Source organism: Pteronotus mesoamericanus, unplaced genomic scaffold (assembly GCF_021234165.1).
Source record: "Pteronotus mesoamericanus isolate MK-2021 breed Mesoamerican mustached bat unplaced genomic scaffold, CSHL_Meso_final contig_166, whole genome shotgun sequence".
NCBI classification, from domain to species: domain Eukaryota; kingdom Metazoa; phylum Chordata; class Mammalia; order Chiroptera; family Mormoopidae; genus Pteronotus; species Pteronotus mesoamericanus.
Genome location: NW_026555066.1, coordinates 150,396 through 164,918, shown reverse-complemented (window position 1 = coordinate 164,918; position 14,523 = coordinate 150,396). Strand labels below are relative to the sequence as shown.

Genomic DNA, 14,523 nt, shown 5'->3' with positions numbered 1-14,523 from the left:
CTAAATTTTTATAAAAATTATTAGTGAAGTTGAAATGTTTTAGTGTGTATGTTTTTTACTTTTGACTCAAATTTTTCTGTCATTTGTCAATACAAAACTTTGAGAGCAGAGACCAATGGTCCTTCCTTTCAAGAATTTGAGGGTCTGGGAACCTGTTGTTGGACTGTGTTCACTGAGGCTTTCGTTCGTCCCCTTAAGAACCCTGCTCTTAGGTTTCCGCAGACTGGAAAACCTCTGTCTCAATGACTTTGGCCTTTCTTCCTCAGGTGGTCCGCACAAACCAGTGTGCAGGAGAATTTGTCATAACCTTCCCTCGGGCTTACCACAGTGGCTTCAACCAAGGCTACAATTTTGCCGAGGCTGTCAACTTTTGCACTGCTGACTGGGTGAGTCTGGAGTATGGTGGGCTGGAAGGGAAAAAGCAGAAGGGTTATGGGGAAGCTGAGGCACCATGGCCTCCAGACTTGGCCAAACTCAACTTTGAACCTGTTCACAGTTGCCAGCTGGGCGCCAGTGCATTGAGCACTACCGCCGCCTCCGTAGATACTGCGTCTTCTCCCATGAGGAGCTCATATGCAAGATGGCTGCCTGCCCAGAGAAGCTGGACCTGAACCTGGCAGCAGCTGTGCATAAGGAGATGTTCATCATGGTGCAAGAGGAGCGGCGTCTACGAAAGGCTCTGCTGGAGAAGGTGGGTGGTGGGGAAAGTGCCCTGGATCAGAGGTGGGGGAGGAAGGGGCAGCCTCCAGAAGTAGATGGGATGTCTGTTTTTGGGAAATAGTAAAAAGAACTAGATGCATTTGGATGGGGAACCACATTCCATTCCATGCTCTACCATTTACCAACAACCACAAACAAGTTAAAGTACTTCAGTGAATATCAGTATTCCTGTCTGAAAAATTGGGATTATAATAGCACCTATATTTTGAATAGTTAAATAGATTATGATGTTTATTAAGTAGCTGAGCCAGGCAGGTGCTAGTATAGCTGCTATTATTATTTAAATAACCCAACAAGGCAGGCTGACATATGCAGATTAGCTGGATGACCTTTTCAAATCACTTAACCTCTCACAGTCTCACTTTTCCACTCTGTGAAATGGAAATAAATACTTGCAAAGTGGTAAAGCTTGAATAAGGTGATTTATGTCAAAGCACCTATTACTGCACTTTTGTATAGCAGCTGCTGTTGTTGATAATAATAATACATGAAGAAAATAAAATACGAATATTTCTTCGGAAATGCCATTTTTTTTTTTACATTCAGATGGTTTAGAAGCTTACACTAAGGTAATATTTCCAAGTAGAAAGCAGTCCTCCTTTAATAGATTTCTCATAAGCATGTGTCAGTTGTGTGTGTAGATGAGTACAGTTCAGCTGCCGTCTTAAAGCTCTACACTTGCCCAATTAGGGAATTACGTAACCTAGAGCCCTCCATAGGATTACAAAGGAATGCTAGTCCTGAGGGATCCCTTGCTGCCCATTTAGGGTAACACTTTCTTACTTTAAAGCTCACTAACAACTTCCCTATGAGCACGGGCTGTAAGGAGAATTGCAGTAAGAATATGTGTTGGAAGTCTGGCGCCTCTCTGTAGCATTAGTTGGTGAGCCCCTGGGCATTTTCAGGCATCATTTTCTTTCTCTGTTCAGTACTGTTATTAAATAATGACCCTAGGGCCATGCCAGACTACAGGAAGAAGGCCAAACCAAGGTGGGAAGACTAGCTGTTCTCATCCTATCATTTGGTTTTCTTTATACTTGGCCCTTACTTTAGAGAATGGTTCTGGACCCCCAGTCTTGAAATTCTGTAAAAGACTCTGTGTGTGTACATGTATACACTCTTCTGGGGAAAGGGCTCATAGTTGGCATCCAATTCACACAGGAGTCCATGATCTAAAAATACTTGGGGCTTCGTCCTTAGAGTGTTCTCTGTCTTCAGTCAGAATTGACTGCAGGCAGAGTCTCACATTGGCTAAGTTAGTAACACTCTCTCTCTGAGACTTAGCTTCTTCCTCCTTAGTAAAGTGAGATAGGCCTGTGAAATAGGTATTTTTACCTGAAAATTACAGCTAATAGCAATAAATATTTGTCAAGCACTTTTTTTTTTGTATAGTCATTATACGGTACATTAGAGCCCCCAAACTTATAACTTTGACCAGCATCTTCCCATTTCCTCTACCTCCCAGGCTCCTGGCAACCACCAGGCTACTGTCTGTTTCTGTGAGTTCAGCTTTTTAAAATTCCACATATAAGTGATATCCTATTAGTAGTTCTCTGTCTAATTTCATTTAGTATAATGCCCTCAATGCCTGTCTATGTTGTCACACATGGCAGGATTTTCTTCTTTCTCACTGCTGAATAATACTCCATTGTGTGTGTATCATCTTTTTTCTTTTTTAAAAATTTATTTTTATTTTCTTTCTATTTTTTAAAATTTATTTTAAACAATAGTTGACATACACTATTATATTAGTTTCAGGTGTACAACATAGTGACCAGACATGCATATATGTTAGGAAGTGATCACCTTGAGAAGTATAGTACCCATCTGTCACCATACATAGTCATGATATTATTGACTATCCAGGGTGGGCAAAAGGTGGTTTACAGTTGTGAGTATGTGAAACATGGAGCTTATTCTTATATTATTATTTATTATTGCACTAGTTATTTGTATTACAACTGTAAACCTACTTTTGCCCACCCCTGTGTTTCCTGTACTGTATAGTACATCCCTGTGACTTACTCTGTTATGGACAGTTTGCACCCATCACCCACACCCGCTCCCATCTGGCAGCCATCAGTTTGTTTTCCGTATCTCTGCGTTTGTTTCTGTTTTGTTTTATTGGTTTGTTTTGTTGTTTAGATTCCACGTATAAGTAAAATCATGTGGTATTGGTTTTTCTTTAACATTTCATGTAACATAAGACCCTTTAGGTTCATCCATGTTGTTGCAAGTGGCAAGATTTCTCTCTCTCTCTTTTTTTCTATGGCTGAGTAATATTTCATTTTATATACAGTTGACCCTTGAACTACACAGGGGTTAGGGGCACCAGCCCCCTCCCTACTCCCCACTGCCTCATGCACGTGGAAACTTGCATCTAATGTTTGACATTGGAGGAGTGGTTCCAGGACCCCTTACAGGCACCAAAATCCACAGATGCTCCAGTCTCATATAAAATGGCAATGCATACAGTTGGCCCCTTACATTGCAAATTCCCAACTGCAGATTAAAAGTACAGTTTTTGATAGTTGGTTGAATCTGCGGGCGCAAAACCCAGGGATACAGAGGGTTTGAAAAATATCAACATGTAAGTGGACCCATGCATGTCAAACCTGTGTTCGGGGGTCAACTGTATATACATTGTCTTTATCCATTCATCATTTGAAGGTTGCTTCCATATCTTGTCATTGTACCTAATGCTGTAATGAACATAGGGGTGCATATATCTTTTTGAATGAGTGTTTCCGATCTCTTTGGATAAATACAAAGAAGTGGAATTGTTGGATCTTAGGGTAGTTCTATTTCTAATATTCTGAGGAATCTATGTACTGTTTTCCAATGTGGCTACACCATTTTATATTCCCACCAACAATGCATGAAGGTTTTCTTTTCTCCTTATCTTCCCCAATACTTTTTTATATAGTTACCCTAATAACAGATGTGAGGTGATAATCTCATTGTGGTTTGGATTTGCATTTCCCTGATGATTAGTGATGTTGAGCATCTTTTTATATATCTGTTGGCCATTTATATGTCTTTAAATAAATATCTTTTCAGGTCCTTTGTCCATTTTTTAAAGTGTTTCTTTTTTGCCATTGACTTTATTTATATCCTTATATATTTTGGATATTAACCCTTTATCAGATAATATGGTTGCAAATATTTTCTTCCATTCCATAGGTTTGCTTTTCATCTTGTTGAAAATGATGCTCTGCAGAAGCTTTTTAGTTTGATGTAGTCCCACTTAGTTATTTTAGCTTTTTGCTTGTGCTTTTGGTATCATGCAAAAAAAATCATTGCATGATTTTTTTGTCAAGGAGATTTTTTTTTCTGTTTTCTTCTAGGAGTTTTATGGTTTCAGGTCTTATGTTTTACTTCTTTAAAGTTAATTTTTTTGAGTGGTGTAAAATAGGGGTGTAATTTTATTCTTTTGCAATGTGGTTATCCAGTTTTCTAAGCACCATTTATTAAAGAGACTATCTTTTCCCCATTGAATAGTCTGGGCTCCCTTGTCAAATATTAGTTGGCTGTTATATACATATACACACAGGTTTATTTCTGGATTTTCAGTTCTGTTCCATTGGTCTATGTGTCTGTTTTTATGTCAGTACTATACTGTTTTGATTACTATATCTTTGTAGTAATAGTTTGAAATCAAGAAGTGTCATACCCCCTGCGTTGCTCTTCTTTCACAAGGATTCCTTTGGCTATTTGGGTCTTATGTGGTTCTACTTATTCTAAGTGTTAAGGTACTTTCCTAAGTCCTTAGTTGCTTTATCTCTGTTAATTCCTCTTAACAACCCAATGAGGATGGTACTGTTATCTCCATTTTACAAGATAGGGAAACTGAAACCTAGAGAGGTTTAAATAATTTATTCAAGATCACACAGCTAATAAATGGCCAAGTGGGATTTGTAATGTGCACTGGACTCATATTTTATGCAGAGGTTAGGTGTTAAGTCAAAACAGAAGATTAAAAACTGTTAATCAAAATGTCCCTTTAAAATCTCTAAAATTGCCCACAGTGGTAGCATTGTATTCTTTCAGTTTCTCCCACAAAGCCGTTTGGTCCTACATTTTTGGAATGGATTGCTTTTTCTTCATCTGAGCAACAGATGAAGTCATTGTTTAGGTTTAGAAGCCATGCTGTTAAAAATATATAGTATCTCTTAACAGTGGACCCGAGCACATAGTTTTATTTCTGTAACTTACATATGTGTATGCAGTGTGTCCTGCCTGGTAAGCAGCCAGCACAGTGCCTAGAACACAGTGGGCGCTGAGTGAGTGGAAGCCAGCGTTGTCCCCCAGTACGTGGCCTTTCTCTTAGCTACTCTTACACCTTGCCACCTCTCTGGTGCCTTGGCCCACCACTTTCCCTACCTTCTTCCATCCAAAAGGCCCTTTTAGCTGATCTGAGTCTTATCTAATTTTTCTTTTGCTCAGCCCACACTGATTGTCCCCGGGGTCATCTGATTCCCCACAGCTGTGAGAGTCTGGCCTTCATAGAAGCAGTGTGCTCCTTGAAGTTTGGTCTCCCCTACAGCTCTCAGGACAGATTTGTTTCTAACATGGGGCTCAGTAGTGGCTGAGGTGTGGGTTTCTACGGCCCTGTTCTGGTTCTATATAATGTGCATGGGTCGAACGCCCCCAGGGCATCACGGAAGCTGAGCGAGAGGCTTTTGAGCTGCTCCCGGATGATGAGCGCCAGTGCATCAAGTGTAAGACCACATGCTTCCTATCAGCCCTGGCCTGCTACGACTGCCCAGACGGCCTTGTCTGCCTTTCCCACATCAATGACCTCTGCAAGTGCTCCAGTAGCCGGCAGTACCTGCGGTGAGCAGGGGGCCTACCTGGAGGAAGTGGGCCGAGGAGGGAGATGCAGAGCTGGGCCAGAGGTGCTCTTCCCTGCCCTCTTCCTCCAGGTATCGGTACACCTTGGATGAGCTCCCTGCCATGCTACATAAGCTGAAGGTTCGGGCTGAGTCCTTTGACACCTGGGCCAACAAAGTGCGAGTGGCCCTGGAGGTGGAGGATGGGCGGAAGCGCAGTGAGTGATGGGGGGGACAGAGGGACTCCACAGGCAAGTTCTACTCCCTTTTCTTCTGTACCCCCCACCCCCTTCCTCTGCACTTACTCAATACTGCCTACTCCTTGCTGCTCTCATTCTCTCTCCAGGCCTTGAAGAGCTGAGAGCACTAGAGTCTGAGGCCCGTGAGCGGAGGTTTCCTAACAGTGAGCTGCTGCAGAGACTGAAGAACTGCCTGAGTGAGGCAGAGGCTTGCGTGTCCCGGGCTCTGGGACTGGTCAGCGGCCAGGAAGCTGGGTATGGCAGCATGAAGTGTTGGGCACAGGTAGCCTGTTGAGACAGCACCTAGGAAAGGTACTACAAGGGGTGGACTCTGAGTACCATTGGGCAACAACGTCAGTAGGCAGCTGACGAGTACTGCAGTGCGAGGTGGCCTGGGGGGTGTTGGGGAGGGCAGAGAAACCAGGCAACTAGAGTGGAGAAGAGTCTCAGTCCTAAGAAAGCTAGAAATGTTCTTTTATCAGTACCTGGAGGAGGTTTCAGACAGGCTGAGGGATTTTGTGGGCAGGGAGGAGCTGTGGAAGGTTTGGGGCAAGAAAAGGACAGAGAAGCATAAACCTGACCATAGAGCTCACGGTAGAGGATAGATTGAAAAGTCCAGCTTCTGTTACCATAGTTAATTTCTAAGCACGTGCCCTCCTTCCGAAACATCCTATATTCGTCTCTCGTAATTCTTTCCCCTCATCGTATGAATGCGCTTGTATCTTAGAGCCCTCCTCCTACCCTGGGCAGCTGAGGGGAACTGTGAAGCATGAGAGATCAAGGAGGAAAAGTGTGAGGAAAGTGTTGGGTCTCGGCATAGACACGGAAGGAGGGGACTGGGTTTTGACCTGAAATTCCACTTATGAAACTTCATAGTCCCCACAGGGTAGCTGGTCTACAGATGACCCTGGCTGAGCTCCGAGCCTTTCTGGACCAGATGAACAACCTGCCTTGTGCCATGCACCAGATTGGGGATGTTAAGGTAAGTAAAGGTGGACTTGGAGTGCTGCAGAATGACCAGGAGGGTTGGGGGACCTGAGCAGCAGGCCACGTTTGACGCCCTTAAAAAGTACCAAGTATTTAGGGAAGACAGGTTGCACATGTGAGAAAATAATGGGAGGTCGGAGGCAAAGGGTCTTGTGACTGCCTCTTAGAAATGGGATTTGAGGGACAGGTGGCAAGGGTATGAGTACAGGATGCAGAGTCAAGGGAAGGTTTCCTGGCGGAGGTGAAAGAGGAAAAGGGGGAAGTAACGAGGGCGTTTGTGGGTTTGGGAAGCTGAGTCAAGTTCAGGAAGGTAGAAAAGTGGGATGGAGAAGGCCGTGGACACTGGTGTGAGTGTAGGGGTTTGTGAGAAGGCCAAGCATAGCAGAGCGCGGAGGGTGTCCTGGTCCTATACATCAGAATCCTCTGGGAACTTAAAGCACAGACTGCTACCAGCCCCTATTAAGAATCTGAGGGGTGGGGCCCAGGAATCTGCATTTTTAACAAATTCCCCGGGGTATTCCAATAGGCAGTGAGTGTTAGGAACCACTGTTGGGGCATGGCGAAGGAGGAGAGTCCAGCCCATGTTAGGTTCTCTCCCCAAATACTGAAGGGTGAGAAAGTAGGTGGGGTAAGGGGATCTGGTGACGGGACCTCTGAGTGGGCCCAGCTGAAGACTTTGTTCTTCATCTGTGTCCTGGTAGGGTATTCTGGAACAGGTGGAGGCCTACCAGGCTGAGGCCCGTGAGGCCTTGGCCTCACTACCCTCCAGTCCAGGGCTACTGCAGTCCCTGTTGGAGAGGGGGCGGCAGCTGGGGGTGGAGGTGCCTGAGGCCCAGCAGCTCCAGCGGCAGGTGGAACAGGCGCGATGGCTGGATGAGGTGAAACGCACGTTGGCCCCCTCAGCCCGAAGGGGCACCCTGGCTGTCATGCGGGGACTGTTGGTCGCGGGTGCCAGTGTAGCCCCTAGCCCTGCTGTGGATAAGGCCCAGGCCGAGCTGCAGGAGCTGCTGACCATTGCTGAACGCTGGGAGGAAAAGGCCCACCTCTGCCTGGAGGCCAGGTAAGTCCAGCCTCTTCCCCTCCCTGCGCTACTCCAACCTTCAGTCTTTACTGGAGAAGCTGAAGATGATTCCCATGGGTGGCCTTGGGCACCAGACTCCTGTGTTGGTGTACTGACTCTCCTTCCCTTTTTTGTTCCCTATCTTATCCTTTTTTTTTTTAAACTCCATATACACATAGAAGCAGAGACAGGCTTGTGGGGAAGCAGAGATGGACAGATACAGAAGTATATAGAAAGCTAGCTCTGCAGGCTGACGTGTTCCCACACACGAGCACATCCACCAACAGGCAGATGGACAGATGTTGGTAGAAAGACATTACGCATAGGGCAGTCTGACAAATCGCAGCACAAGATTAATACCTCAGGTTGTGTGTGTAGGCACTGCCAGCAGGCTGACAGACTGGCGGACAAGCAGAGGCACGAGGGCTCTGGCAGAAGTTGGGTGCGTGCAGTCTGGAGCAAGCAGTGACTGACTGGCAGCCACCCGTAGGCAGAATACATGCAAGTAGGCCCACATGGCAGCCCCAGGGGCTCATGCCGATAAATCTGGTGGTCAGGCTGGGTTTCTGGTCAGGCAGACCACCCCAGACTAAAGCCTCTTTTTTTCCCTACCTTTAGGCAGAAGCATCCACCAGCCACACTCGAGGCCATAATCCGTGAGGCAGAAAACATCCCTGTTCACCTGCCCAACATCCAGGCTCTCAAGGAGGCTCTTGCTAAGGCCCGGGCTTGGATTGCTGATGTGGATGAAATCCAAGTGAGGACCCTGTCACCTGCCTCCTGCCTCCACCCCAGACCTTCAGTCCAGCCAGGAGAGATGACATACATTTGTTTGGGTTGGGTTGGCTAGAGAGAGGAACGGGCCGGCACATTGTGAAGAGGCAAAATGGGCTTAGCGAGCAGCGTCAGGAGGGATTGTGAGGCTGGCCTGAGGGAAGAGAGGACGCTTGCTGGTGAGGGTGACAATGGTGGGGACAAGGAGTAGAAGAGGCAAACCACAACAAAATAACTTGTCCGGTGGTCCTGGGGACTGAGTGGATATCTGGGGGCTGAGCCAGTGGACGTAGGATATAGGAGTTGTGGGGTAGAGCCCGGTGGGTATACTTGTCTTAGGATGATTGCTGTTTTTTTCTGCCTCAACACTGCGAGTCCATCTCGTCTTCCCAGCTCAAGGTCGGGCATAGAGTGACATCAGTAGATATTGGCATGTTGACTTGAGCTTCCTCTTGCCCCTGCCCCAGAATGGTGACCACTACCCCTGCTTGGATGACTTGGAGGGCCTGGTGGCTGTGGGCCGGGACCTACCTGTGGGGTTGGAGGAGCTGAGACAGCTAGAGCTGCAGGTACTGACAGCGCACTCCTGGAGGGAGAAGGCCTCTAAGACCTTCCTCAAGAAGAATTCTTGCTACACGCTGCTGGAGGTGAGGCCGGGACCTGACCCACAGCTTCTCCAGCCTCTGGCCTGACTGTTGTGAGACGGCTCATATACGAACACGGGGGTTCGGGGGTGCTGGGGAAGGGAGGAGAGAGGGTAAGTAGCAGGGGAAGCCCATTGCCCCTCCTCTGCCTGCCTGCCCGCCTGCCTCAGGTGCTCTGCCCGTGTGCAGACGCCGGCTCAGACAGCACCAAACGCAGCCGGTGGATGGAAAAGGAGCTGGGGTTGTACAAGTCTGACACAGAGCTGCTGGGGCTATCTGCGCAGGACCTCAGGGACCCAGGCTCTGTGGTAAGGAGCTTGGGCCAAATGGGGAGAAGAGCCCGGCGACAAGTGTCTGAGCTGGGTGATCCTGGGCAGGCTGCTTGCCCCCTGGGCTTCAGTTCTCCCGAGAGTGGGCTGTTCGTGGCATCGGACCAGGGAGGGTTGGGCCGCTGACCACCTCTCCCTCATCCTGGGCATGCAGATTGTGGCCTTCAAGGAGGGGGAACAGAAGGAGAAGGAGGGTATCCTGCAACTGCGACGCACCAACTCCGCCAAACCCAGTCCACTGGCATCATCGACCACAGCCTCCTCTGCAACCTCCATCTGTGTGTGCGGGCAGGTGCCGGCTGGGGTGGGAGCCCTGCAGTGTGACCTGTGTCAGGACTGGTTCCATGGGCGGTGTGTGTCAGTACCCCGCCTCCTCAGCTCCCCGAGGGCCAGTCCCACCTCATCCCCACTGCTGGCCTGGTGGGAGTGGGACACCAAATTCTTATGTCCGCTGTGCATGCGCTCACGGCGTCCGCGCCTGGAGACCATCCTGGCGCTGCTGGTAGCCCTGCAGAGACTGCCTGTACGGCTGCCCGAGGGCGAGGCCTTGCAGTGCCTCACAGAGAGGGCCATCAGCTGGCAGGGTCGTGCCAGACAGGCGCTGGCCTCTGAGGATGTGACTGCTCTGTTGGGACGGCTGGCTGAACTTCGCCAGCGGCTACAGGCTGAACCCAGACCAGAGGAGCCCCCCACCTACCCTTCAGCCCCCGCCTCTGATCCTCTTAGAGAAGGCAGTGGCAAGGATATGCCTAAGGTGAGTTGCCCAGCCTAGCTCTTGTCCTCAAATCCTTGTCCCAGCCCCCACCCCTATTTAGGCTCCAGCCCTGCTTCCGATCTCTGACCTTCTGACCTTCGGTCTCCTTTGGCCCATCCTCCCTGCCCCATCCTCTGTTCTGTCTAGATTCCTAGACTGGTCCCTGCTGGCAGCCTGTGTCTCCCCTTCTCCAGGAGGTGGGGAGTCCCGAGTCTCGGGTTGAGGGGGAGAACAGGTCCTGGGTCTTCAGTTACCACTCTCCCCGTTCTTGCTCTTTCTGGCAGGTCCAGGGGTTGCTGGAGAATGGAGACAGTGTGACCAGTCCTGAGAAGGTAGCCCCGGGGGAAGGCTCAGGTAAGAGAGGTAGGTCTAGATGTGGGTAGGCTGTTTACGGGATATCACCAGACTTGACCCACGTGGTCCTTGGCTCTGTCAAGGTAGTAGGGAGGCAGCCAGGGGCAGCCTCTAACCCAGCCTGTCTCCGCAACCCCCAGACCTGGAGCTGCTGTCCTCGCTGTTGCCACAGTTGACTGGCCCTGTGTTGGAGCTGCCTGAGGCAACCCGGGCCCCGCTGGAGGAGCTCATGTTGGAGGGGGACCTACTTGAGGTGACCCTGGATGAGAACCACAGCATCTGGCAGCTGCTCCAGGCTGGGCAGCCTCCAGACCTGGAGCGGATCCGCACACTTCTAGAGGTGAGGAAGGGATTGTGGGCAGAGCCAGGAGATCAGGCCAGGCAGGCAGGGGAGCCCAGGCCTGACCACTGGCCCACACCTCTTTCTGCCTGTCTGTGATCACAGCTGGAGAAGGCAGAGCGCCATGGGAGCCGGGCCCGGGGCCGGGCGTTGGAGAGGCGGCGGCGGCGGAAGGTGGATCGGGGTGGGGAGGGTGATGACCCAGCCCGAGAGGAGCTAGAGCCAAAGAGGGTCCGGAGCTCAGGGCCAGAGGCCGAGGAGGCCCAGGAGGAAGAGGAGCTGGAGGAGGAGACTGGGGCTGAGGGTCCTCCCCAACCCCTCCCTACCACTGGCAGCCCCAGCTCCCAGGAGAATGAGAATGGCTTGGAGCCGGCCCTAGGGGCCACTTCAGGCCCCTCGGCCCCTTTCTCCACTCTGACTCCCCGGCTGCATGTGCCCTGCCCACAGCAGCCGCCTCACCAACAGTTGTGACAGTGGCTGAGCCTGGCACAGACCCCAACAGAGACCCCCCCCCTTGGCCTCAAGGATCCTCTTTCTGACCATCAAGCCTGCTTCTTGGGAGGTGGGCAAGTAGGGGGGATGGCCACCCCCCCCACCCCAGCCCACCCCTAAGTCCCTTGACTTTTGTATTCTGACTCCAAGGTATTGTTCAGACCTCAGCTCCTGGGGGCCGGCCCCTGGAGTCCCCCTCCCTGGTAGCCTCTAACCAGCATTCCTAGACACCTGAGGCAGATAGAAGGACGGGCGGGGGGCAGGGCGGGGCAGGGTGTGGCTGGGGCTGGGCCAGCACCATTCCAGAGACAAGGCCAGTGCATATGCAAGCTGGGGGGATCTCTCCCTTGCCCCAGTTCCAGCCCTGGCCAGGCCAGGCTACACTAACGTCACCTCTTCCCCCCCTCACTCTCCTCCCTCACCCCTGCGCCTCCTTCCCTCTCCCCTTTGCCTCCCTCTCCTTTCTCCTTCCTTCTCCTGACTGGGCCACCCAGGAGGAGGAAACTTCACATAGCTGTGCTCACAGTTTCTTTTAAAAATGATTTGGTTGGGGAGCTCACCAGGGCTCCCTGCGATCTGAAGAAAGCTTTTGGTGCTTGTCCTCACAACCACCTGGACCTTCCCTCCCTGTTCTGCCCTGTCTCCTTTCCTCCTCCTGGGTTCATGTTGTAATAAAACAAGATTGTTGGTGTGTAATTAATTTGTTCAAAAGAAAAAGCAAAACAAGAAACTTGGTTCCAACTGAAGCCTATTTTAATTTTATTTTATTATTTTCCTCTTGTTAGAAATAAAACCCTTAGCAACATTTTTTGGAAACATGTTTCTGAAGTGCATTTCTCTTCGAAGGGGGAAAACAGTGAGTGCCTCTATCACCTGTCAGTGGAGCAGCTGCCGAGCTGGCGGGAGCGCTAGGGCTCTGGGCTCTGGAATGGAGTTCCACCAGGTTCTCCTTAAGTGGAGGCAGCACGTCCCACTCTCCCCCACTCCCTCAAGCCAGCCTTCCCCACCTCCCAATAGATGGCCCTACACCTCTCACTTAACTCCTACAGGAGCCGTTGTCTGTCCTCCTCAAGCCCCCAGAGTGATTTTCTGGCTTTACTGAGGTGTAATTTACACACCATAAAATTTACCCATTTTAAATGCACAATTCAGTCAATCAGGTGTTTCTAAAGTGCAGCTCTGGTCATGTCATTCGGTTGCTTAAAACTGTTCATGATGCTTCACTGCCCTGAACACCAAGGTTATATATACAATGTACATAATCATTCTTTCTGGAAAGCTTTCTGTGCAACTCATATGCCAATCAGGGACCCTTCCCTGATTTTTCTCTACCCTCAAGCGTTCTTTCTGACCCTGTGACTGGGGACTAAAGCCCAAATGTGTGGTCATTTGCAACTGGAGTTCGCTTTTGAAAAACAGCTTTATTGCAATTTACGTACCATGCAGTTCACCCCCTTAAAGTATGCAGTTCAACGGCTTTTAGTGTATTCTAATTGTGCAACCATCACTGCAAAAGATTTAGAATTTTTTCCTCATTCTAAAAAGAAACCCCACACCCCTTAGGCGCCACTCCCCTCCCTGTTCTCCATTCCTAGGCCGCCACTAATCTATATGGATTTGCCTATTTCAAACATTTTATATAAATGGAATCATGCAATATGTGGTCCTTTTTGACTGTTCTTTCACTTAGCATAATGGTTTCAAGACGAATTCATTTTAAATGTAGATGTTAATGATGTCTTCATATTGGGCAGATTTTTTTCTCCTGGGCCCCAACCTGAAGGTGCTGGAGTAGATGAGGGATCTCATCACAGGAGTTTACATATTTTTGTGGGGGGTTGCATGTATGTTTTTCTGGCCAGAAGACTAGCCCAGCTTGCATCAGATTCATAAAGGGATCCTTATCCCTCCAAAGGCAAACAAGGGCCACTCTATGTGGTCCCGAATTTTCCGTGTTCGGTCTGCCCATGAGGATATGGTAGAGGAAGCAGGAGCACTGAAGCTGCTTCAGTGGGGTAGTCCACCAGCCTCTCGTGCCTGGTTCCACAAGGGCCGTTCCTCCTCGGGGGCTGGGCACTGCCTCGAGGGCTTAAAGGTTAAAGGCCAGGCCCTGATGCCCACCTAGCACAGGAGCCTGGCACACTGGGACTCTGCCCTTTCTCATCTGAGTGCTCAGTGGGCTCTGCTCCACTGTAAGTCTCATTCTGTTTCGGCATTGCCACAAAGTCCAGAATCTCAGATGTGAACAAGGCTCCTTGGGTGTGTTTCTTAAGAGTAGCTCCTGAAGTACTATTTTTCTTCACCTGTAGATCTATGAAAATTAAACAAAGTCTCTGTCCCCAACATATAGTGGTGCCACAGGCACAGGATAGCTGCTATAGACATTCCAGTTCAAAAGGGGGAAATGGGAGACACAAAGGAGGCACTGGTCTATAGCAGTTTGGAAATCTAGCTGGGCAAACGGACATTCCTTGATTAGGTTTCAAAGCCTGGGAATAATTCTCCATGGCTCTTGGCTCTGCTCTCTGGGCTCTTGGTTCCACCTTCTGTGCCTGCCTTTCTTTTCCATGAAAGGTAGCACATGTTTGCAGTTGAGTAGTTTTCCCAGTCTGCTTCCTGCCAATGGAGTTTTGCAAGTCTCCGATCAGCCGTTACTGGGCAATTCCATAGAGGCGCCTGGCGCTTCTGTGCTGTTGTCAGGTTGGACATTCAAAACTGGCTATAGCCGGACTGGCCTTGATGAAAGTCCATATAATGGAACCCATGCATCAGTTCCATGCCTGCCACCATGGCCATTTTGTTCAGGCGTCCAGGAAGGAAAAGGGTAACAGAGATAGAGGCTGGCTGACATCCACAGAATGGGACATGTTTTCCATCTGATTAAGATCCTCCTCTAGAGCGGATCTCTGGTGCTCATTTACATGCAATGTGAATGTCCTTACGCTCTGCCCATTCCAAGAGGGATACCCATATGCCTCTTCCCTTATCAATAATATTT

At 49.4% G+C, this 14,523-nt stretch overlaps 1 protein-coding gene across 5 annotated transcripts in view; it reads left to right on the top strand.

Annotated features, from left to right (window-relative positions):
• KDM5C (lysine demethylase 5C) overlaps positions 1 to 12,324 on the top strand; it is a 32,508-nt gene extending 20,184 nt beyond the window's left edge. For 3 of the 5 annotated variants that reach the window (XM_054565711.1, XM_054565710.1, XM_054565709.1), the window contains 14 exons: positions 267 to 386; positions 497 to 691; positions 5,375 to 5,556; positions 5,646 to 5,770; positions 5,899 to 6,046; positions 6,668 to 6,773; positions 7,480 to 7,838; positions 8,457 to 8,595; positions 9,080 to 9,259; positions 9,427 to 9,564; positions 9,740 to 10,339; positions 10,624 to 10,693; positions 10,834 to 11,033; positions 11,139 to 12,324. In XM_054565711.1, coding sequence (XP_054421686.1) covers positions 267 to 386; positions 497 to 691; positions 5,375 to 5,556; positions 5,646 to 5,770; positions 5,899 to 6,046; positions 6,668 to 6,773; positions 7,480 to 7,838; positions 8,457 to 8,595; positions 9,080 to 9,259; positions 9,427 to 9,564; positions 9,740 to 10,339; positions 10,624 to 10,693; positions 10,834 to 11,033; positions 11,139 to 11,504 — 2,928 coding nt within the window. In that variant the 3' untranslated portion in view covers positions 11,505 to 12,324. Of the gene's footprint in view, positions 1 to 266; positions 387 to 496; positions 692 to 5,374; positions 5,557 to 5,645; positions 5,771 to 5,898; positions 6,047 to 6,667; positions 6,774 to 7,479; positions 7,839 to 8,456; positions 8,596 to 9,079; positions 9,260 to 9,426; positions 9,565 to 9,739; positions 10,340 to 10,623; positions 10,703 to 10,833; positions 11,034 to 11,138 lie in introns of all 5 variants that reach the window. The other 2 variants (XM_054565708.1, XM_054565707.1) reach the window with 1 other exon arrangement.
• Positions 12,325 to 14,523: the final 2,199 nt, after the last annotated feature.